The sequence below is a fragment of the Coptis chinensis genome, chromosome 8 (assembly GCF_015680905.1).
Source record: "Coptis chinensis isolate HL-2020 chromosome 8, ASM1568090v1, whole genome shotgun sequence".
In the NCBI taxonomy this organism is placed as follows: Eukaryota; Viridiplantae; Streptophyta; class Magnoliopsida; order Ranunculales; family Ranunculaceae; genus Coptis; species Coptis chinensis.
Genome location: NC_141463.1, coordinates 96,270,557 through 96,296,254, shown reverse-complemented (window position 1 = coordinate 96,296,254; position 25,698 = coordinate 96,270,557). Strand labels below are relative to the sequence as shown.

Sequence of the window (25,698 nt, the reverse complement as noted above, 5' to 3'; positions counted from 1 at the left end):
CTACATTTGCAATCCTAACACGTTGATACTATTCTAAACTTAAGGGGAGAGGGTCCATAGGACTCAAGAGTCGCACCAAGCACTGCACAAGACAGGACCGCACTTGGGCACACAGTATTACTAGACTTCAACTTCAACTTAAAGGATTCCCTGCAACTTGTTTCTATCTTATCAATATTTTTCATTGTCCTCTATCTGCGTTAACCTCGTATTATCTCGAATTTAAATTTTAAACCAAATATGTGAACTGTGTAAGAGTAAATTAAGCATAAACGTCGATAGAAACCAACCAAATAAATGGAAAAGGGAAAAACCTTAAATGCTTCTAGATAGCATTGTAGCCTGAGTGATGAACATCAGTTTAGACCAAGGACCAAAATATTGAATTTGGACAATATATCGTGTACCTAAGAAAATGAGAGATATATTGGAGATATCTATTTTTTTTGTTGACCAGTCAAAATTTTGTTTTGTATGTCGATATATAAAAAATATTGTCGTTTATATCAAAAATATCGTCGCTTATATCAGAAATATTATTGATATATTAATAAAAATCGGTCAAAATCAACAATTTATATCGGATAAATTGTGATATATATCGATACATCAAAAATTGTGATATATAACGGCAAAAACAACTAAACAAGGTTCAATATTCGGTAGAGGTATATCGAATATTTCCATCTCATATACCAAAAAAACAAAATATATCGGTGATATCTCAGAAATCTCGGTGATATTTTGGGACTTGGTTCAAAGTATACTGACTAGTACGTGCTGTTTTAATTTGCGCTTGTCCTCTTCGTACCTCTGTGTAATTCAACTATTTATGAACAAAATGATTTTTAATTTTCTTTTAACATAAAAAGAACACATAAAAAAAGGAGCCCTTAGATACTGTACGGGTGTGAATATTAACAAATCCTGCCTAGTATAAAAGGATCACAAATTCGAATTGTAATCCTAATTCGTGGTGTACTCTAGCTGCAGAGCGGTTAGTTCCCTCTTCTCAGTAAGACAACTTATTGTTCTTCTCTGTTTTGGTAAGATAAATATTGTTCTTCTTGGTAAGTTTAAAAACCTTTTCTTAAGTTCGTGGAGTTCCAAGTACTCAAAATGGCAATGGACCATATCAGTCAATTACCCGAAGAAATCAAACACGATATATTATCTTTTCTATCCATGAAAGATTCTATTAAAACAAGTGTGCTCTCTAAAAGATGGAGATATCAATGGACCTTCAATCCAAATCTAGATTTCCACTTTAATTCCAATACCTATAGCTCTTATCAAGGATACTATGAAGTTTCAGCTATCAACCGGTGCATTAATCTTTACAAGCCAAAACAATTACATCGGCTTCATATCAATTTAAACTTACACATAAATCCATCAAAACACATTGAGGCTTGGATCGATTTTGCTGCACAAAGGAACGTTCAACAACTCAATGTCATGATCAAGTTAGAACATAATGAATATTTCAAAATTCCTTTGTCGTTGTTGATTTGCCAATCAATACAAATTTTGAGGATGAAAAGTTGCATATTTAGTCCTCCTTCAGATTTCAAGGGATTTCCTACTCTTAAGATTCTTTATCTAAATCACGCAAAAGTAGAAGATTGCAGTACACTTTACTCACTACTCTCCAACTGTCCTTGTCTTCAAAGGTTGGGATTGTTAGACTGTAAATTCATTAAGTGTCTCAAGGTTAAGACTATTCCCTCACTTCGGAATCTTTCTGTTTCGGGTATAGAGCATGTTGAAATTTCTAATGCTCCTAATCTTCGATACATTCAATGTAGTGGTTATCTCCAGAAGTTGCTTGTAGATAATCCTCCCTCCTTAGTGACTGTTGATATTTCGTTGGCAAGTTTTGTTAGAGGGACTCAGCCTGTACAACAAGTTATCAAGGATTTGAGACCGTCTATTGTAAGCTTTTCACATGTCCAGTTTTTGTCAGTGGGTACTTATTTCCCTCAGGTATGTTTCCATAATCATCTGCATATTTCTGCTTCGTGCTTAATATAATAGTTTGAGGTATTGTATAAAACCTTGTCCTCATTATTGCATTCGACTAATTCTTGTTTGTATTTGCTGCAGTTGATATATGCTGAGTGCTACTTGCAAAGAGGGGAACCGATTGTCTTCAAGAATCTCAAGCAATTTAAGTTGGATGGCAAAATAATTGATAACTTGACATTATATGCCATCGTCAATTTTTTCAGCGGTTGTCCTGTGCTGGAGAATGTTACAATTGATGTATGTGAGGCTTTTTTTTTTTATCTTCTTATCAAACTTTTTTTTTTTTATGTGTACTCATAATGAAGTTGTTGATTGTTTTACAGGTTCGGTTCCCTTGTCTACATGGTGCATGGATTTCTGAATTTATGGAAAAAGAGTGTGTGCAAGGGAGACTACGTCATGGTTTTTCTGATTATTTGATGTATAACCTTAAAACTGTTAGACTGAACGGGTTCTCAGGTCGAGCTGAAGAAATGATGCTCATAAAAGTTTTGTTCGATAAGGCTATTGTTCTTGAAGAGTTATTCTTGTACTCGATGATGGCTTGCACGACAGGGGAGTACGAGTTACTGCAACGGTTACCTAAAGGATCATCTTCTGCCAAAATTATCATGGAGAATGGTCTACGGCTCAAATACTTTTGAGGGCAAGAAACGTATTTCCTTCGCTAGCTAGAATTTTATTATGAACGATTTGTAACGAACTGAGTCATCTATATCAATCCTTTGTTATAAGGTGAAGCATTGCGTCATGTATATACTAAGGCCTTTCTCTAGCAAGTTGCGTAACAAAGGCATTGATTGGACCATTTTAAATCTTGTTTTGCTAACACCTACCATGCAAATTAAACTAAAAGATTCTTCACTGGATTCTGAATCTTGTTTGGCATTGCATTTTTCACTAGTTTTTTTTCCTTTTCCATTCAACTAGTCGAAACTTGAAACTCTGTTAATCTTAAATATAAACTAGACATTTAGATACATGACATTTATTTGTTTTAAAAGTTGAGTGCAGTATTCCTATTACTTTAGTATTCTAACTTGACGATGGGTCGCACAACATGTAGGTATCAAAGATTCAATAAGGAGAACAGTGACAAAAACCAAGGGAGCAGACTCGCAAAAATGACTTCCAATCATCAATACAAGACATCTTTTCTAATTAGATCTCTATTCTCTACAAGAAACATAGAGCAAAACCATTTTAGCATTGATACCTACATGTAGTGGTGCTTTCATCATTTTATTTCATATTGTTTTTTTCATTTTCCCTCACTATGAGATACAGAAGGAGCTAGGTCCAATAGACATGATAGTCTGAAAACACACACTACACCCAGAAACAAGATTAAGGTCGACTGTGTATTGCTAACTATTGTCAACTTACATGTTTAACTATATTGAGGAAGAACTGACTTACTTCATCAGGTGGTATTGGCTAGTCAAATAGCTATCTAAAACTGATGTAGAGACCTATAACTATAGAAGTATATACCATAAATTTCATGTTTGAGAAGCGTGAGGGTGCTCCATTCATCTGAAACTCTACTCTGCATCATGTTTATCTCTGTATCAGCATTTGCAGCATACGCCTTGCTTTCTTTAGCAACAGTTCAATCTCGGCTAATGTATCTCGGATATCCTTCATCGTAAAATTAGCCTCCATATCTGAAAAAGAAAACATCCAGAGTTGATATTTCACATATTGTCATTCCTTAATGCATTGCCTTTTGTAGTTAATTGCATCAAAAGAGGTTATTATACCTTCAGTCAGAGGAAGGATAGGTGATTCAGACAAGGCCATTGTGTTTTTATTGAGCTGTAAATGAAAAACTTGATCAGATGATATTTGAAATTAACGCAACAAAATATTACAGAGAAATTTCTGAAACAATTAACGACGTACTTCAAATTTTAGACACTTTCCATATAGAACGACAGTATTATAAAATAGCCTAACAGCATAATCTGCAACCTCAGAGCTCTTATATGCAACAAAAGCATATCCTTTCGACTTCTTTGTCTGCTGATTGACAGGAAAGCTGAAGTCGAGTATAGGACCAGCCTGGATAAGAATTTCGTACAGAACTTTCTCTGGCACATGGTCATCTATGTTACCTGTAGAAGGCATAAAGGCAAAGTCAACTTTTAGATCAAACAATTATCACTTTAGTGATACGACGAAGAGAATAGCATGATTAGCATCTAGCATCTTGGAAGGCTAATTTATCATACAGAGTCCGAAAATCATTAAATAATTTCTAGCAATGTTAGAGACTACTGGACAAGGAGAATGCAGAAGATATGTACTGTGCAACATTTCTTTGGCAGATCAGGAAATGAAAGCAGAAGTACACCAAGCTAACAATGAATTCATCTGTAGGAGTTAAAATTATAACAACAGGAACCTACCAGCAGAACTTGAAAGGCAGATTTATCCTTTAAATGTAATATTTAGAGAAGATATGGTGTGAGAATCTAGCAATGATGGCGATGAACATAGCAAAACAGAAGCGTATGATCAGTCTTAAAAAGAAAAAAAAAACAAGTAACAGAGGAATTTCAAAGAAATCCTTGCTGCTACCATGTATTGGATATGAAGAGGTTTGAATCATAGAATTGACGTTATACACAAGTGAATTCCCAATCACCATTTGTGGGATGAGAGAATCTTGAGACTAGTTGTTCAACCTGACCCTGGCAACATAGTTTCAAAATACATTATCAAGATTTTAATCTAAAACAGAAACTAAATCAAGAAATCATAATAAATGACTCGTACAAGTATCTAATACTCGATTTTAACATGATAAAAAGTATCAAGAATCACAGATAGTCATAATGATCATTGATCAACATCAACATGAAGCTTAAACTATAAAGATTAACACTAACCACTAAGGATGATGAATACAAGAAAAGAGGAAATGAAACTCTTACCAATATAAACCATGCAATTCTGTTCTCCTTTCATTTTTAATGGTTATCAGAAAATTTGGTGTTGAATTTTCTTGAAAAACGAAACTGGAGAAAAATTGTGATTTGTGAAACGAGAACAAAGCTTCTTTTTTTCTTTTTTGTAAATGGAGGGAAAGAGTGAGGAACGTTATAAGTCTTGGGTCTTAAGTTATATATCCACATTCCATCAGGAGTCCTTCTTTCTTGGGCCTAATTCAATACTATCCATGGGCAATTCAGTAGTTCCCGTCCACAAAACTTAAAATGACATCTTGTCCAAGTGTCCAACCACCATCAATGAGCCCTGAAACTACCACTACAACCACCACTGGCCACCTTAGCACAGCGTCTTTCAAATTATCAAAAATGATTGATTCACAGGCTTGGTGATAAGTCTATGGTTTGAGTGCATATTTGAGGAATGATAAGTTATACAGTTGCTTGGCACAAATTTAGTAAAGCATCTCATCTAGGCCAATCAATAAGAATCTCATTGACGAGGAACTAACCCCAATAGATATTGTTGCGAATGACAAAAAAATCTATAAAAATTGGATATCCTATTGTACTTGACGTCTTGACTGTTGGAGTTATCTCTCACATGAGGATGAGGAAGAAGAGAGAAAGCAGTATTGTTCGTGTGAAGAGCTCTGAGTGCGCGCGCGCTCAGATTGGTCTTGCCCAAGGCGTGCCTGCGCCCTTGCCGTGAAAAAGAATATAGTTTTTTTCAGCCTCTCGCGAAACAATGTTACTGGACTTTTGAAGTTGTGGAAATAAGAGGGAGCGCACGCTCAAATTGGCCTTGTCGAGAGCGCGCTCGCGCTCATGCCTAAACGGGTCAGTTTCTATTTTGCTACAGTAACCACAAATTTTGTTTTTTACTATAAAAACAAAACAAGATTTTGGAAAACCTAAGTCTTGAATAGAAACCCAATTTTGAGAGCTATCAAAATTGAGAGAAAACACTTGCATCCAGAAAAACTTGTAAGGAGAGAGGAGTGATCTAGTAAGGTGGAGAGACTTGAGAGGAGTGATTGTAATCTTCTTTCCCACAGTTATAAAATGATTAGCTCTTGTGGAAGTAGGCATCATTGGCCGAACCACGTTACATCTTATGTTGTAGTATGTTTTACTTTCTTTGCATTATTATTTGTTTGTGATAGTTGTTTAGAGAGTTAGGCATGCTAGGTTGGTTGTAGTGAAAGTTTAGATTTTTGTTTGGAGATTGTAGTTGGTCCAAGTGCAAGTTATCTTAGTAGTGGGGATCGATTGGTATCGTTATTTTCCAACAAGTGGTATCAGAGTCAGGTTAGATTAACCTAGGTTGTTATCTAAGCCTTGCCCGGAAGGTCTTTGATAAAATTCCTGAGAGGAGGTTTGAGTTAAAATAGCTTGTAGAGATGGACCATTCTATGAACACTCGAATGACTATTCTGAATAGAGCAAACTACACTATTTGGAAAGCCAAGATGGAAGACTTGCTCTATTGCAAGGACTTGGCACAACCCATTAAGAATGAGGGAGTAAAATCGAAAGCGACTGCTTTGGTTGAGTGGAGCAAGCTTGACAGAAAAGCAATATGGTACATTCGACAGTGGATTGACGATAGTGTCTTCCACCATGTATCCTAAGAAACTACTGCTTTTGGCTTGTAGAAGAAACTCGAAGACCTCTACGAGAGGAAGTCGGCCGGAAACAAAATGCTGCTCATTAAGAAGTTTGCTAACACGAAGTACAAAGAAGGCTCTTTAATGTCTGAGCATCTTAATGAAGTACAAAATACCATCAATCAGTTGCATTTGATGAAGATTGATATGGGTGACGAAGTTGAGGCTTTGTTCCTATTAAACTCTCTACTTGACAATTGGGAGACGTTAGCAGTTTCTCTTAATGGAGCCGCTAAGGATGGAGTTATTTCCCTGGAGATGGCTACCGGGGCATTGTTGAATGAGGAGACAATAAGGGTTTCAAAAAGCAGCTCCTCTCACTTAGAGATCCTTGTCATAGAGAAGCGGGGGAGAGATAAGAGCAGAAAACCATCTCATTCTAGAGGTGATGACAGAAGCAAATCTAGGGGTGAAACTAAAATTCCTAAGGTAGAGAAACAATGTTATTATTGTGCCACCAAGGGTCACTTCAGGTATGAGTGCAGAACACTGAAAAGGGATGAGAATAATAACTGTGTACATGAAGACATGGTAAGCTTCTTTAATTCGGTTTTAAGGTGGATTAAAGCTTCTTTATCGATCTTGAAGTAACAAGAAAGATTGGTTGGAAAATATATTGATTAAATTGACGTGATGTATGGTTTAAAGTTTGGATATCATATATCATTTGCGTTGGCTGATGAAGAAATTCAATTAAGGAAGATAAAGAGTTTTGAAAATAGCCTAATAATGGTGGTTTGAGTTCGTTTGTGTTTATTGTTTTTAGGTTCAAGAATCATGAGAAGATGGATTGTTGAAATGGATCAGAAGGGAAATGAAAGAAATCAATTTGGGGTTATCTGAAACTAGATTCTTGAAATGGGTTGTCAAATAAGTGTTTAATGTTGAAAATTAAGAAAAGAATAAGGAATTCATCATTATAATTTTGAAGAAATACAATTTATAGATTATGCAATTCGAAGATGTGAGGTAAAGATTGGTTTTTTTGTTTTCTTGAAAAATATTATTCAGTTTGTGTTGGAAAAAAAATTGACATGTCTTCATGCAACATGAGGCATGACCAAATTTGGCCACGTCAACACATTTTGGTTGGAAAAATTGGCCATGGTTGCAACTTGAAAACTATTTGATAGTACAATGTAGTATGGTGTTTAGAAAACTGTATAGTAGCCAAAGTGTAAAAAAATAGTACATTGTATATTATGCCTATTAAGTGAAGTATATAAGTTCACCCCCCCAAAAAATATATATTACCTATTATACTCATTTCCCACCTCAATTGCAATTTTGCAACTGCCCTTTAACCTCCCAGAGATTGCGTTTAATCTCCTTGCTTAAAAAACCGGTACATTAAAACCCCCTCAAATCCTAACCACTCACAAAACCTCCCTATTTTTTTTAAAATAATAAGCTGACAAAAATACCCCCCTACTTAACAGACCCGTGAACCTGTGAATCCTTCTATTTTCTCTCTTCCTTCTCTTTAGCTTTTTAGATCTAAAATTTCTTCTCCTACAAATCTAAATTCACATAGTTAAGATGGCAAAACAAAAGAAAAAAATGGTTGAATCACCAACAAAAACTATGAAAGCAACAAAAAGAGAAAATGAAGAACTCTACAATCTCCGAAAAAAAAAAAAAAAAAAAAAAAATCAAACTTTCAAGTTCTAGAAGAGATGGAGATGAAATTGAGAAGATGATTGCTCCAAAAACTTCGGCGAACAAACCAAATCCAGTGAGAATCTTCAACCTTTAATCATATTTCTATAAATTTGTATGAAAAAAATAAATTTTAATATGCTTGTACATACGAATTTACGTTTGTTTAGTGATTTTACTATGTATTTTCTAGTTTTCATAGTTTTGCAATTTCATTATGCATTTTTATGTTTGTGTAGTAGTTATACTATGTATTTTTATATTTTCGTAATAGTTTTTACTCTGCATTCTTAATTTTTACTGTGTTTGTTTTTTCATGTTTGTGTAATGTGTGGTGATAGTTTTAGTCTGCATTTTTAAATTTGCGTAGTAGTTTTACTATGCATTCTTAAATTTACATAGTAGCTTTATTCTACATTTTCATGTTTGTGTTGTAGTTTTACTCTGTATTTTTAAATTTGCATAGTAGTTTTACTATGCATTCTTAAATTTGCATAGTAACTTTACTTTGCATTTTCATGTTAGTGGACACTAGTAGGCTAGCAATGACTTAGGTCTTAGACTAGTAAGGCTACAAAGCGAAACTCCGATCCACTATGTTCCGGTCAAATCCTCTCTCTCTCAAATCGATCGATCGAGCGAGAACCCTACAATTTCAAGCCTCGTCTACTCCAATTTCTAGTGAGATATCCACCAAAAGCGAGTTCTCTTTTGGGAGGGTACTATGAAGTCCACAATTTCAAGTTTAGTTTTAGGTGTTTGTAGAAGTCTTGGAATGAAATACTATGAAGTCCTTTACTCTCTCTTTATTTCCGACACCACCATAAACCTAGCCTCTCTTTACTCTCTCTCTATTTCCGACACCACCATAAACTCTATTTACTCTCTTTTTTATTTCCCAACAAAAGATTACTCAAATCTTTTGAAATGAAAAAACTTGCAATTTACTTATTTTTTTCTTTCTTGTTTATGGTAGATTATTGATTGGTGCGTGTTCTTCCACTTCCCAAGGAAGTGGTGAAGCTAATTGGATGTTCTCCACCAAAGTGTCTATATTTCCTATCATTTGCATGGGTAAGCATCTTCCATGTAATTTAATTACTGAAGTTGAATGGGTAGTCTGTGGTTAGTATGCATTCTTATATTTGCAAACTAAATTTACAAAATCTCTGAAGATGTAGTCTATGATTACTCTGCATTCTTATATTTGCGTAGTAGTTTTAGTCTTGAAGTTGGATGTGTAGTCTGTGGTTACTCTGCATTCTTATATTTGCATAGTAGTTTTAGTCTTGAAGTTGAATGTGTAGTCTGTGGTTAGTCTGCATTCTTATATTTGCAGACTAAATTTACAAAATCTCTGAAGATGTAGTATGTGGTTACTCTGCATTCTTATACATTTACATAGTTTTGGTATTTTTTTGTTCAATTGAATGCAGCAAGAGAGGGTGGTGGAATCTATTAGATGTAGGCGTCAGGAGCTAAGGTTGCTAGATGTGGATTTGATGAAAGATATCAAAGTTGGAGCATGCCCACAACAAGGAGCATCGTAAGAACTTCACTTCCCGAACTTAAATGTCTTTTTAATCTTTTATCTCTTATTTGAAACTTCTTTTTTGGCATTTTCAGTTCAGATTGTGGATTTTTCATCATTATGTTCGTGAATGCTATAATATGTGGAAAAGCTATGCAAGATATAACGGTAGAAGGCGAGAGACAATTGAGGGTTGACGACATATGAGATTGTATCAAGCCAACAAGAAAAATGGGATCAAAAGAAGAATGCAAGAAATGAAGAGCTGATTTTTCATATTTCTAGTTGATTACGTTGTGTTTATTTGTGGTAAAATATTGGAACCATTCTAACTTGGGAGTGTTCGATTATGATGTACTATTACTGTTAATGTGTTGGAGTTGTTTAGTATTCATGTTATGCATATTCAGTCTTTCTTTGGATTATACTTTTTGTATAATTACTTTGCCAAAATATTTTATTATGATGGATGAAATGTTTATAGCTTTTTCTGGAAATATTATGTGTCTGAGTCCCTTTCTCTATTAGGTTAAGCACCAATATAATTATCTATATTTGTGAATCCAAGATTACTTGAAAAATCACTTTTTGTCATAATAACATACTTCATTATGGTAGTTATTAAGAAGCTATTTATTGTAAATTATAAAACACATAATCTCCAAACAACCGATCACCATTTCATCCTCTATCGCTAAATTGGATAGCAAAGCTAGCTTAAACATCTACTAGTTGATGCTATGTAAATTTAACTAGTGTTTGATTTATATATGTTGACTATGTAAAAATACATTTACATAGTTTCGCAATGGGAGTAATCCAGAAAGTTAAAAAAATTACTATGTAAATTTAAGTTTTCATTGGTCAAGTTACTATGTAAATATAGATTTACATATATAATGACTATGTAAACATACATTTACATATATTCTGTCAGGTGTCACGACGCTAATTTAATTTCCAAAAGTTACTATGTAAATTTAAGTTTTCATAGCTTTAGTGACTATGCAAATATAGTTTTACATATATTTGCGTATGTAAAATTACAGTTCAATTAAAACCTTAGGCATCACACATTCGCACCCCACCAAAACTCACACTAGACTCCATTCATAGTCCATACCCGCCCATCAAAAGACATAACACACGACACATTGATACAAACACAACTACAAGTCATAACCAAGATCTTTGCGAGAAATATCTTCACACATTAACATTCTCAGCCAGAAATTTCAACTGATTTCACTTCAGACTTCTTGACTTCTTCCTTGGGAACAGTAACAGTTAAAACTCCATTTTCCATACTAGCTTTCACTTCATCAACCTTAGCATTTTCAGGCAACCTAAACCTCCTCAAGAAACTTCCACTTTTCCTTTCGACGCGATGCCAAGTGTCATTTTTTTCTTCTTTCTCTTTATTTCTCTCTCCACTTATCTGTAACACCCTTCCTTCTTCTACTTCCACTTTCACTTCTTCTTTCTTGAATCCAGGAAGATTTGCTTTGAATATATGTGCTTCTGGAGTTTCTTTCCAGTCAATACGAGTGTTCACAAACTGGGTTGTCTTGTTTGAGCGAGGAAATGATAGTGATGATGAGTTGAATGGGAAGTTTTGGAAGGGGTCCCAAACATCAAGTGAGAATGGATCGTTTCTTCGACCACCAAAGAAGCTTGGAATTAGAGACATTGTGGTTTTTGCAAGGAACTTTGTTTTGGATATAAAGAGTGTTTGAATTGAGATTACTTGACGATGAATTAATGGGATTTGAGGTGGGGTTTTTATAGAGAGTTGTGAAGTTGTGAGGAGCAATTCAATTAGAAATCGGTGTGTTCTTTGTGTCATTGTTGGTTAAAATTGGCGAGAATAAAAACCCCAAAACAGAGTTGTGTGCTGGAAAAGAAAAAGGGTAAAAAAGGAAATAGATTTTGTTTGGAATTTAAAAGTAGACCGAAATTTTATTACTTTAGCAAAAACAGGGAGTTTATTTCATAAAAGCTTAAAAATAGGGGGGTTTAATGGGTTGGGCCGACACGGGGGAGGTTTTGAGTAATGGGTTAGGAAGGCAGGGGTGTGAGCCACATTTCTTGCCCCCTCTTGGTCGATGCGTCTCATGTTTTTTAGTCTTTCTCACATAAGCAAACAAGAGTCGATGAGGGAAATTTTTCCAATTTATTCCTGTTTTTGGTAAAGTCTAACTAGTATTCCCTTGTCTACAAATCAATGTAAGTTTGCTAATAGAGACATTTGGCAAATGACACTAAGTCGTGTTACCACACATTATTTTAGTCAATTTAAAACACAAAATAGATTCTTATACTTTAATTTAGCAATTAAGTTAATAGATTTGTTCGAAAGCAACTATGGTAACATACTAAAATATTTAAACTTCAAAATCGTAAAAGTCATTAAAATATTTAATGTTGTGCATTATATTAAAGTGACATATTACATGACACTTTGAGAATATGTTAAATGCAAAACTCTTAAATATACTAGCATAGTGCACGCCCTCTAGGCATCAAATTAAACCAGTCCTAGTTAGAAAGACATCAATATATGTTACACAAAAAAAGTATAACACTGCACAATTAATTAGATTACATTAGTAAAGCAAAGTAATTAAGTTAAAGGCACCAACATATAGAGCTTGTTTTTCTAAATGTTTCACTTGAATAACTCTAACATGCACACCATCATCTCCAATTTTCAGATTTTTATCTTCCAAGCAATGAACTTCAACAATTTGAACCTCTGAAAAAAAAAGTGTCTGCTCCCAAAACCCCAACAGATGTAGTAACTCCATTGCTATGACCTGTTACCTCACTGTATAGAAGACATCAATCTATAACTTGAGTTCCATTAGTGATTTTTGGCCAGTGAATTTGAATGTAAAGTATCAAAAGGCACATTCAACACAACCTCCTGGTATTGCAAAGAAGCATTTTGATTCCCATTAAGAGCAAAACTCCGAATTGTTTTAGTTGTCATGTCAATGTCAGTATTATTGTCCTGTTGTTTTGCATGATCTCAAAAATTCTACTCTTCCCAGCTACAGGTAAAGCGCCTTATAAGAAGAAACAAATGTATACGAAAAATATTTGATAGTAATTGATTCCTTTTACCTTGGTTACACCTTCACCCGTATCAACAAATGTGGAGCCCCTAGCTCCCCTAGGAAATTCAACCGGAATCGTATTAGAAGCTGATAAATAATAAAAGTTTTATACAAATAGTGAAATCTGTTACTATAATTGAGATCTTACTGGGACTATCTCCTATGCAAGGGAGCCACCATTTTGAGTAGCAATGTCATGCTCAAAGCTCTGAGCATAATCATCTTGTAGGACTAGCTCACATACAAAAATGCAATTCAAAAAAGTAATAATCCACATCAACCAAACAGAAGAACTACACAAAAATGAACAACTTAAATCAAATAAGTTGTCTGATGATAATGCTATTGAAAGCAAGGTACCAATAATAAAGATCATCGTTAAGGTCTACACACAAAACAAGTACAATTAAATATGAGATTTATGGTGCTCTACAAAGCAAGCAACTCTAACCGTTTTTATGCTACCTAATTAACATAGCATAGAAGTAAAAGAAAATCCGCTTTACATTATGACAACAAATTTCAAAGTACAAATCCAGGAAAGGAAGTTCAATTAAGCCAAACTTAAATAATACTTAAGTAATTGACAAATAATGCTTCATTTCACCTAAATGAAATCAACACCAGGAAAACTCTAAAGGAAGTAATGTATAATCTTCATACGCAACAGAGTTGCACTAGTTCAAACTTGTTTCAAAGTCCCCAAATCACACCTCTCTAGAGCCTTTCTACTTATCAAAGCCATCAATAATGGCGAAAGAGTTGGCAAGTGTGTGACACTATGCCGATTGATAGCTCTAACCATCTCATCTCCATTAAAATTCCTAATAACCACAACATTAGAACACAAAGACCTTTATTGTATACTATTCGATATTATGTGATTAATGCTATTCTGTTATTGACTCCTGCGATAGTCTGACGATGCGAAGTAATCGGACAAAAAAACACCATTCAATAGTTAATATTTTAAAAAAAGTCATTCAATTAATTATTTTAAATAAAACAACAAATATACCTAACCTTAGTTATAACCATAGAAACCATGCATCCCTAGCATAAGAAACTATAAGTATTGTTACATATATAATCTGCTATGTCCAAAACTATGCTCATTGGGCTATTGGCGGCAGTTCCTGGTTCATAACTCATTTCATCCCGTAAAAGATGAACACTTAGTCTATGATTAGCTAATTCCAATTCGAGTAGGAAAAACGACAAAAATGGTCCAAGTGCAATGCCATTTAAGAATGGCATGCACAGAGAAGATTGATGAAAGATGAACTAAATAATTTAGGACATACCTGAACCGAAGTTAAAATCGGAAAAATCAATTTAGTCTTTCTCATATTTGTTTGTTGTAATTGGGAAATGCGTGGGTTTCTCAAGAATAATCCATTGTAATTCATCATAAAAAACACTCAATCTCTATTCAGTTTGCAATATCCTCCATCTCTGAAATAAATTTCAATGGATCTCCAAGTTTAGCTTTGACTAAGATGAGGACACCTGGAAAATTAGCAATGCTTGTACATATATATGGTTTTACGAATCTTAAAAACCAATATACACTGGACGAATAAAGATAATCACTGCTTGTAATGGACCTCGATATAATATAAACAACCCATAGCGGTTCATTTGATAAGAATTACATTGGAAAAAAATTCAGACAAAAAAAACCTGAAAAATACTTCAACAACTTCATTTTTAATAATAGGGTTAGTTAGACTTAACCCACCCACCCACCCCCCATTACTAGTTGCAATTAGTGTTTTCGTTTTCAAAAATATTAGTGATACCCTACCATTTGAGTGATCCAACGATTGATTTCTTCAAAAAAAAAAAATTCAAGTAGCCGTTGGATCTTGCAATTGGGGGGTATCACTAATATTTTGAAAACGCTGTAAGTCTAACTAACCCTTAATAATATTGATTACTCTATAACTATAGCAAATTGAATGGCCTTCCCCTCTGCGAAAACAATGGTAAATGCGTAAGAGCAACCTTTCTAGATTAAAAAAAAATACCAAGAATTTTTTTGTCTCACTCCTTGCTAAATGTATTACTAAAAAGAAGCCATTCTAGTGGCCAAGCAAATGAGTTCAATCAAATTCCAACGTCAGTACAATAGTGGATGCATATGGCAGTAATTGTCAAATAGTTTATTTTTTGTAACACTGAACTATATGAAACACCTTGAACAAACTGGATTCAATCAAGATTCACGTCTACAACAAATCTCATCTCGCCGAGTATCATATTATAGGTGTGTGCATAACATGAAAAAACTTGACTAACACACGACGAAAAGCACTAACAAACAAAGCAATGCTTCATTTCATTGGGCATGGTCAACAAAAAAAGAGATGTGGTCTCTCACATAAAAACTACCTGAGTTGGTGCTGGACCTGTGAGGGAGATGAGCATCCTAAATTCCAACGTCACTACAATAGTGGGCAACTAAAAAAAACCCTCGTATCAATATTGAACTATATGAAACACTTTGAACAAACTGGATTCAAGATTCACATCTACAACAAATCTCATCTCGCCGACTAACATATTTTAGTAACATATTATAGGTGTATGCACAACATATTAATAATAAAATATAATAAAGTTTATCAATTACAATTATTAATAATATAGTATAGCCAAGGAGGGATACCTAATGAAATATGTAATATAGTAGGTGTGGTTAAACTCTCACACCTTCAATAGTAGCAGGCAACCTCTACTTCCTTTGAACAACTTGCTTTGGAACATTGATATCAATAGCAACAACAACTTCCAACTATATAATAACTTCAGCAACAATTGATGCATTCATCCCATTAAAGTGAGATTTGTAGTTATGAAAATTTAAACACCACTACATTCAATTATGATTAATATCAACAGTACTAATAATTAAAAAAACAAATATAATTCTCTTGGAATCAGTAGCTAACTTTAAACTCTATACTTCATGCAATGCTTACTATGGAGACCAAAAGAAAAACCTAAAGAAAGATTGGTCATTGTTGTTTAGGCAACGCTTTTATAGGCACGACTAAGGAAATGCTTACTGAGGACTGACAGCGACATGAAAATATTAAACTAATGACACCACAGAGAATTCCTAGGATAAAAATTATTTATGATACTGAAATTCCTAGGATGATGATGAATGCCTATGCTATTAAGCTATTGACACCTTGCCACATAAAGATCAAGAAAACTGTTGAACACACACATGAACATACATACTAACAGAAAGTTTACCTGTTGCATATGCTAGTTCCTTTTAGAAATAGTTTGTAGAAAAAGAATCAGGGAAAAAGAAAGTTGACAATGGGTACTGATTCTCAAAGCATTTATTTTCACATGGCATAAGAATTGCTCTTTTAAAACTTTAATAAAATCAAGTCTATGCAACTGTTTCAAATATATCCTTAGTTGAATTATAATGTAGGCACAAAATTGCGAGAGTTTGAATTTTGGGAGCCTTTAATTTAGCAACACACCTTTATATAGCAAACATCAAATGAAAGAGAAACATCAATGAAATCAAGCAAAAATCAATGAAACATGACAAATATTAAATCACCAACACACCTTTATTCCATGCATACATGAAGAGCGAACCCATCTTCAAGAGTGAGAGAAATCCAAATGATGATGATGATGGGGTTTGCGGAAGGGGAAGAGGCTGGCGTTGGAGAAATCATTGGCGACCTCATTTAAATTGAAGTGACCTATTGAGAGAGGATAGGAGGAAGATAGAAAAAGCAATGGGTTAATTTACCTTGATAAAGCTTAAATTTCATATTAGTGGTGAAGAAGGCGAAGTGATGCTTTATGCGAACACATTTCACAAAATTGCATTATAAGCTTTCAAGCAGATTCTGCAAGAGGAGAGTCAAGCCATGCCAGTAACCATTGGTTCAGAGTATACTGACTAGTACGTGCTATTTTAATTTGTGCTTGAATTGTCCTCTTCATACCTCTGTGTAATTCAACTATTTATGAACAAAATGATTTTTATTTTTCTTTTAACATAAAAAGAACACATAAATAAAAGGAGCCCTTAGATATTGTACGGGTGTGAATATTAACAAATCACTAGCTTTCGAACCCGTCCTACGAACGGGTGCCGTTATATTAAATTATTCTAAAAAATATTTGAACTATGTAGATAGATCCATTTATGAGATATGAATATTACATTGGTCACTTATCCAAATTTCTTGCAACATGAAAATCACACTCCAGATAATAATAATAATAATAATAATAATAACGCACTTTTATAAAAATCCTTCGAGTTCTTTTTGTTGTTTAATAATCGAAGTTTGATAAAAAAAATTTGTAAGAATGCCCAATGAGACGAAATTCATATTGAATATACTTGAATAGCAAGTCATTCCCAATCATATACTTGTTGAGACATTTCCACTACACATAAAACAATAATGTTTTGAGATTAGTTCAATGCATTAACATTTAATTTCTGATTTTCCGTTAAATATTTTTTGAGATCAGTTAATTGCATTTGTCCAGTTTTTTATTTTCTATTAATTCATCTTTAAGGTTAGTTCAATGCAATTACGTCCAGTTTTTTATTTCTCTTTTTTCAATTTTTGTTAATTATTCTTTGAGGTTAGTTCCATGAATTTGCACTTAGTTTTGGATTGCACGTTAATAACTCTATGAGGTTAGATCAATGCATTTGCATCTAGTTTCCTATTTCAAGTTAATTATCATTTGAGTTTAGTTAGTTCAATGCATTTGCATCCAGTTTTCGATTTCCCGTTAATTATTTTTTAGGTTAGTTTAAGGCATTTGCATCTAGTTTTCGATTTCCAGTTAATTATTCTTTGGCATTAGTTTGATGCATTCGTATCCAGTTTTTTATTACACCTGAATGATTATTTGAGATTAGTTTCATGCATTGTCATCCTATTTCCGATTTGTCGTTAATTATTCCTTGAGGTTAGATCCATTCATTTGCATCCAGTTTCTGATTTCCTGTTAATTATTCTTTAAAGTTAGTTCCTTGCAGTTGCATCCAGTTTTCAATTTTCCGTTAATTATTCTTTGAGGTTAGTTTGATGTAGTTGCATCCACTTTCCGATTTTATGTTAATTTTTCTTTGGGGTTAGTTTGATGCAGTTTCATGTTGTTTCCTATTATCCGTTAATTATTCTTTGAGGTTAGTTTGATGCATTTGTATCCAATTTCCAAGTTCCCGTTAAGTATTCTTTGAGGTTTATTGAATGCATTTGCATCCAGTTTCCAATTGTCTGTCAATTATTCTTTGAGGTTAATTAGTTTAATGTACTTGTACCCAGTTCCTGGTTTCCCGTTAATTATTCATTGAGGTTAGTTCATTGCAGTGTTACATCTAGTTTTTCGATTTCCCGTTAATTATTCTATGAGGTTAGTTCATTGCAGTGTTACATCCAGTTTTCGATTTCCTGTTAATTATTCTATGAGGTTAGTTCATTGAAGTGTTGCATCTAGTTTCCGATTTACCGTTAATTATTCTTTGAGGTTAGTTCATTACATTTACATCAAGTTTTCAATTTTAATCCCACTAATTATTTTTTGAGATTAGATTAATGAATTTGTATCAAGTTTCTTATTTTCCATTAATTATTCTTTGAGGTTAGTTAGCTGAATTTGCATCCAGTTTTCGATGTCATGTTAATTATTCTTTGGTTCAGTGCAGTTGTATCCAGCTTCTAATTTTCCGTTAATTATTCTTTGAGGTTAGTTAAATTCATTTGGATCCAGTTTCTAATTTCACATCAATTATTCTTTGAGGATAGTTTGATGCATTTGCATCCAATTTTTTATTTCCCATTAATTATTTCTTTGAGGTTAGTTTATGTAGTTGCACCTAGTTTTTGATTTTCCGTAAATTATTCTTTGAGGTTAGTTCAATGCATTTTTATCCAGTTTTTTTTATTTCTCGTTAACTTTTCTTTGGCGTTAGTTCAATACAGTTGCATCCAGTTTTCAATTTTCCACTAATTATTCTTTGAGGTTAATTCGATGCATTTGCATCAAATTTTTTATTTCCCGTTAATTATTCTTTTAGGTTAGTTCAATGCAATGTTGCATCCAATTTATGATTTTTCGTTAACTAGTCTTTGAGGTTTCTTCAATGCATTTGCATCAAGTTTCCGATTTCCCATTAATATTCTTTGACATTTGATGGTTTAATGCATTTGCATCCAATTTTCCAATTTTGCATTAATAACTCTTTGAGATTAGTTCGATGCATTTACATCCAGTCTCCTATTTCTAGTACACTTTAATTATTCTTTGAGGTTAGTTCATTGCAGTGTTGCATCTAGTCTCCGATTTCCCGTTAATTATTCTTTGAGGTTAGTTTGATGCACTCACATCCATTTTTCGATTACCTATTAATTTTTCTTTGAGGTTTGTTCAATGCAGTGTTGCATCTATTTTCCTATTTCCCGTTAATTATTTTGAGTTAGTTCAATGCAGTGTTGCATCCATTTTCCAATTTCTCTTTAATTATTCTTTGAGGTTAGTTCAATGTTGTTGCATCCAACTTGCGATTTCTCATTATTATCCTATTTCCCGTTAATTATTCTTTGGGGTTGGTTCAATGCATTTGTGTCCAGTTTTTGATTTCCTAATAATTATCAAAGTTGGGGTGTAATACCAACTTCTATTTATCGTTATGTATAGTCCTCAAAGCAGATAATAAGAATGTTCATCGTTTGCTAATTCATGTTAGCACGTAAAGAGCATGAGCACTGATATGTTTATTGATTCAATGACCCTTTTTCCAAAAAAACTCAGGTACTCCTCTTCATGGTTTAATATTTGAAAACCATCAGAGACAAATGTGGAATGTGGTCCGTGATAGAAGGCAAATAAATACTTAATTTACTAATAGTGCAATTACAAAAAAAATCAATCTTAAAAACATTAAAATATCAAAACAAACCTGTGATAAAATTTTCAATTTTGTTCTACAAAATAAATCTAATAATTAGAACCCCATCACAAATTAAAGTGAAGTAAAGCATAAGAAAGAGTCGAATTAACATTGAATCACAGCATCACTCTTTATTAGAAATGAATTCAGACTGCAACACTAACAAAAATAAAAAGTTGGATAAGTTGCTTTTAAATATATATCAGCTGCTCTGTAGAGTCCATCATCAATAACTCGGGCATAGTCAAGCAAGATTTCAATGATAGCAATGAATTTACGCAGATCTAGATATGGATCAGGCGCAATTTCCGCTAGATAAGCATCAATGAGTCGTCCAACCTTCAGGACTGAGCCATGACTTGGAGAACCAAGACCTTCAAATTCATACCCAAAATGTGATTTTTTTTTAGATTCTTCGTCTTTGATTTGTTGCAAAAGAAACCAAGTGCTAAAAAATCCTTCCTTTTGTAACTGTAAGTGGGATGAAAGTACCAATGAAGTAACTTAAGGCTAACAAAAATATAGTAAAACAACGCATGTGAAAGAAAATCAGCATTATATTAGATTAATAGCACACCTTAATCTAAGAACATACAAAACAATCAGGTTAGAAAATCAATCAAACGTACCCAATTGGGTCGAAAAACGCAGTACTAACTGCTTTAACTTTAAGATACATTAAACATTAACTTGTGAACCGAAAAATCAGGGAAATTAAACCGACTCCCACGAAATTTAAGAAATATCAAATATAAATTATGTTGTGTGCCTGAACTTCAATTTTAAGAAAATAAATCCATATGAGCATATTACTCAACTATTATGGTACATGATCATGGAACATTTTGGTTTCCCTCAAGTATCTATATTATCATGTAGGTTTACATTATTTTATCTTAAGTATGCATTTGAAAAATGGTAGTTTGAACGGCACAAATGTTCCAACATAGACATATGTACACAATAAAATTAGTGTGACCAAAAAATTTAGAAGTACAGTTTCAAGTTTTGAATATATAGTCCAACAACTTCACAAAACACAACCTAACTCAGTTATATCGTATTAGATTTTTAAGGTTTACTTATGATTATGATTATGATTATTATTATTATTATTATTATTATTATTATTATTATTATTATTATTATTATTATTGCGCGCGTGGTAGGGTCTCAAATTGCATTTGCGGTCGATATTCGCGACCAGTTTCTCCAAATTTCTTCTTCAAATTTGAAGAATATACTACCACCACCTAGAGATGCTCTTAGAAGTTCAAGAATTGGGACTTTTAGTTCCTATTTAGTTTTTTTCTCGCAGCTTGTTTCTCGCAGCTTTTTTATCAGCAATTTTTTTCTCCTGATTTGAATAGAGTCTCTCTTATAATCTTTATTATTCTTTGTTTGGATGTGTATATATAGATTAGGAACAGAAAACATAATTAATTAGGACTCTTGAAGAAGAGAGTCTCTCCTGTAATCCTTATTTTTCTTTGTTTGGATATGTATAGATTAGGAAACAAGAAACATAATTAATTTTGACTCTTGAAAAGATATTTAGTATATAAAGGAAACATAATTAATTGGGACTCTTACTTACTATTTTTTTTCTCCTATTTTTTCTTGATCCCCCTGCTTACATAGTATATTCGGTCACATCACCTGTCCATTCGCATTTTTGTTCGCAAATTTGGCAATGTGGATGCGGATGCATAGTGACATTAGTAATGTCGCGCGCCATTGCAAATGTTGCCTATTTTTTATTTATTTATTTTTTTGACCAACACCACGTGCCAATGGTATTGGCACACGTCACTACTAATGTCGCGCAAGTTATTTTTTTTTTTACTTTTTCAATTTGGTGCGACAGTGGGAATGTCGCATGAGTTTTTTTTTTCAACTTGGGGGTGACATTGGCAATGTCGCGCGACAATAGTACTAGCGCATGCTAGTACCAATGGCGTGCGTGGTAGGGTCTCCAATTGCATTTGCGGTCGATATTTGCGACCAGTTAGAGTTGGTCAAAATTTGTAACCAGTTTCTCCAAATTTCTTCTTCAAATATGAAGAGTATACTACCACCACCTGGAGATGCTCTTAGAAGTTCAAGAATTGGGACTTTTAGTTCCTATTTAGTTTTTTTCTCGCAGCTTGTTTCTCTAGCTTTTTTATCAGCAATTTTTTTCTCCGAATTTGAATAGAGTCTCTCCTGTAATCTTTATTATTCTTTGTTTGGATGTGTATATATAGATTAGGAACAGAAAACATAATTAATTAGGACTCTTGAAGAAGAGAGTCTCTCCTGTAATCCTTATTATTCTTTGTTTGGATGTGTATAGATTAGGAAACATGAAACATAATTAATTAGGACTCTTGAAAAGAGATTTAATATATAAAGGAAACATAATTAATTGGGACTCTTACTTACTATTTTTTTTTCTCCTATTTTTTCTTAATCCCCCTGCTTACGTGGACTGCCCCAATGAGCCGAAAAGAGACTGCTATTATATATACTAGATTTTGGACCCGGGCATACGCCCGGGATCTATTAAATATTTTGTGTGCTGAAAAGGCTTTACAAAATGTCTCACACAAATTTTCGAATCAGAATATATTTTTATCGAAAATAAACCGAAATACATTAATGAGCAGCGATTATGGTGCATAAGTACTTGGGAACTAAGAGATCAAATTAAGATAGCCTCTTCACTTTGTGGTTTAGGATATTAATTCATAATTTTCAAATATAATTATCTTAAACTCGATCTAGCTTGTATAATAGTTTTCTTAGATTTATGGTGATTTAGCGCGATAAATTTTTGAATCAGAATATATTTTTATTGAAAATAAACTGAAATACATTAATGAGCAGCGATTATGGTGCATAAGTACTTGAAAACTAAGGGATCAAATTGAGATAGCCTCTTCACTTTGTGGTTTAGGATATTAATCCGTAATTTTCAGATAGAATTATCTTAAACTTGATCTTGCTTGTATAGTAGTTTTCTTAGATTTATGGTGATTTAGCGGCAAATTTTCGAATCAGAATATATTTTTATTAAAAATAAACCGAAATACGTTAATGAGCAGCAATTATAGTGCATAAGTACTTGGAAACTAAATGATCAAATTGAGATAGCCTCTTTACTTTAGCCTAGTTTAGGATATTAATCCGTAATTTTCAAATGAAATTATCTTAAACTCGATCTAGCTTGAATTGTATAATAGTTTTATTAGATTTATGGTGATTTAGAGGTAAATCATCACCACTCGGCTTACGTAATAATGTGTACAAATAACTAAAACAGATTGATTGTTTCCATATCCTCAAAGAATACAGTGCTCCCACTTGAAAAGATTTATCATATTAACGTGTCCTACGAATGGGTGCCGTTATATTAAATTATTCTAAAAAATATTAGCAACTATGCATAGCTATGAGATATGAAAATTATATTAATTACTCATTTAAATGTCTTGCACCACTTTCTATATAAAAAAAAAAAATGAAGCATCAAACCTTGATAAAACTCATCGACTTCTTTTTATTGTTAGGTTTAACAATAGAAGTTTGATTGAAGTTTTGTGAGAATGTCTAATGTGGCGAAGATAATATTGAAGCTACTTGAATAGCAAGACATTCCCAATCACAATAAAATAATTATGATAAACACTACTTAAAATGCAAAACTATATTTGTCAAGACATTTATTCCCCCTACATATAATACAAATATGTTTTAGGGTTATTAGTTCAATGCATTTGCATCAAGTTTTTGATTTTCCATTAATTATTCTTTGAGGTTAGTTTAATGTAGTACGTTGCATCCAGTTTTCAATTTCTCATTAATTATTCTTTGATGTTAGTTCAATACAGTTGCATCAAGTTTCTGATTTCCCGTTAATTATTATTTGAGGTTAGTTCAGTGCAATTGCATCCACTTTATGATTTCCCGTTAGTTATTCATTAAAGTTAATTCAGTACAGTTGCATCCAGTTTTCAATGTTTCGTTAATTAGTATTTGAGATTAGTTCATTGCATTTGCATCCAGGTTCCAATCTCCCGTTAATTACTCTTTAAGGTTAGTTTAATACATCTGCATCCAGTTTCTTATTTCCCGTCAATTGTTTTTCTAAGTTAGTTCGATAGTTTACAATTTCTATACAGTTTGCATATATGTAAGAGTTTGTTTTTATAAACTCACTTTTATTTTGGGTTCCTAATTACTCATAATTACTCATGTGAGAAGGTTAAAAAAGCAGACATTTATGCTTTGAGGTCAGTGCGATATAATTACATCCGACTTCCGATTTCGAGTTAACTATTTTTTGAGGTTATTTCAATGTATTTACATCCAATTTTTGATTTCCCGTTAGTTAATCTCTGATTTTAGTTTAATGCAGTTGCATTCTGTTTTTGGTTTTCCGTTAATTATTCTTTGAGGTTAGTTCAATGCAGTTTCATCCAATTTCCTATCTTATGTTAATTGTTCTTTGAGGTTAGTTCAATGCATTTGCATCAAATTTTCAATTTACCGTTAATTATTTTTTAAGGTTAGTTCAATGCAGTTACATCAAATTTATAATTTCCCATTAATTATTCATTTAGGTTAGTTCAATGCAGTTTCATCCATTTTTCAATGTTTCGTTAATTAGTCTTTGAGATTAGTTCATTGCATTTAGATCCAGTTTTCGATTTTCCGTTAATAACTCTTTAAGGCTAGTTCAATATATTTGCATCTAGTTTCTGATTATTTATGCTTTGAGGTTAGTTCGATGCAATTATATTCGGTTTCTGATTTCCCGTTAATTATTCTTTGAGATTATTTCAATGCATTTGCATTTAGTTTCCGATTTCCCACCAATTATTCTACGAGGTTAGTTCAATGCAGTTGTATTCAGTTTTTGATTTTCTGTTAATTATTTTTTGAGTTTAATTCAATGCATTTGCATCCAGTTTCCGGTTTCCCATTAATTATTATCTGAGGTTTGTTTGATGTATTTGCATACCGTTTTCGATTTCCCGTTAAATATTTTTCAAGGATTTGCATCCAATTTCTAATTTCCCGTTAGTTATTATCTGATGTTAGTTTAATGCAATTGCATCCAGTTTCAGTTTTTTAGTTAATTACTTTTTGAGTTTAGTTTATTGCATTTGCATAAAATTTCCGATTTCCTATTAATTACTCTTTGAGCTCAGTTATGTATTTTAATCCAGTTTCCAGTTTCCTTTTAATTATCCAATGTGGTGTGTAATACCAAAGTCTACTGATCCATCTGTAGTGTCCTTGCAAACATGACATAAAAAGTAAATTATGCTTGATTTACTATGTGGGATCATCGAAGATTATCCAGTTTTCGATTTTCCATTAATTATTCTTTAAATTATGCATGACTCACTATGTGGAATCTTCAAAGATTATCTACGAACGAGTGTTGTTATATTAATTATTCTGAAAAATATTTGCAAATATGCAAAACTATTATATATTAATATTATATTGATCACTCAACCAAATTTCTTATAACGTGAAAACCTCACTCTCCATTAAAAAAAAAGAACTCACCTTTGATAAAACCCTTCAACTTCATTTTATTGTTTAATGAAAGAAGTTTGATTGAAGTTTTGTGAGATTGCCTAATAAGGTGAAGTTCATATATATTGAAACTACTTGAATAGCAAGGAGTTCCCAATCATACGGAAATAGATAACATAACCCCAATTTTAAATGCAAAACTATACTTATCGAGACATTCCCACAACATATAACCCAACTATGT

The 25,698-nt window shown here is 33.0% G+C and overlaps 2 protein-coding genes and 1 long non-coding RNA gene across 4 annotated transcripts; all 3 read right to left on the bottom strand.

Annotated features, from left to right (window-relative positions):
• Positions 1 to 3,153: 3,153 nt before the first annotated feature.
• Positions 3,154 to 5,100, bottom strand: LOC147484764 (protein HSH49-like). 2 transcript variants are annotated; one of them, XM_086577858.1, is made up of 4 exons: positions 4,968 to 5,100; positions 3,934 to 4,145; positions 3,792 to 3,846; positions 3,154 to 3,695 (listed from the first exon to the last, which is right to left on the bottom strand). In XM_086577858.1, exons 1-4 carry the CDS (start codon positions 4,999 to 5,001, stop codon positions 3,589 to 3,591), a joined length of 408 nt encoding a protein of 135 aa, XP_086433984.1. In that variant the 5' UTR covers positions 5,002 to 5,100; the 3' UTR covers positions 3,154 to 3,588. The 2 variants fall into 2 exon arrangements, with proteins under 2 accessions (XP_086433984.1, XP_086433985.1); XM_086577859.1 differs by having other exon boundaries at positions 4,003 to 4,145.
• Positions 5,101 to 11,032: 5,932 nt separating this feature from the next.
• Positions 11,033 to 11,537, bottom strand: LOC147484763 (18.2 kDa class I heat shock protein-like). Its single transcript, XM_086576955.1, has one exon. The coding sequence runs from the start codon at positions 11,530 to 11,532 to the stop codon at positions 11,065 to 11,067; it is 468 nt and encodes a 155-aa protein (XP_086433081.1). The 5' UTR covers positions 11,533 to 11,537; the 3' UTR covers positions 11,033 to 11,064.
• Positions 11,538 to 12,397: 860 nt separating this feature from the next.
• LOC147484762 (uncharacterized) lies at positions 12,398 to 16,698 on the bottom strand. Its single transcript, XR_015204275.1, has 3 exons — positions 16,562 to 16,698; positions 12,969 to 13,017; positions 12,398 to 12,768 (listed from the first exon to the last, which is right to left on the bottom strand). It is a non-coding gene; the product is annotated as an uncharacterized LOC147484762 (long non-coding RNA).
• Between the last annotated feature and the right edge of the window lie 9,000 nt (positions 16,699 to 25,698).

Bases quoted from the DNA above. Each gene is read 5' to 3' on its own strand.
- LOC147484763 (XM_086576955.1), bottom strand. From the start codon at position 11,532: ATGTCTCTAATTCCAAGCTTCTTTGGTGGTCGAAGAAACGATCCATTC.
- LOC147484764 (XM_086577858.1), bottom strand. From the start codon at position 5,001: ATGAAAGGAGAACAGAATTGCATGGTTTATATTG. The intron at 4,146-4,967 runs GTAAGAGTTTCA...TGCCTTCTACAG, and splicing joins GAATTGCATGGTTTATATTG to GTAACATAGATGACCATGTG. The intron at 3,847-3,933 runs GTACGTCGTTAA...TTTCATTTACAG, and splicing joins GAAAGTGTCTAAAATTTGAA to CTCAATAAAAACACAATGGC.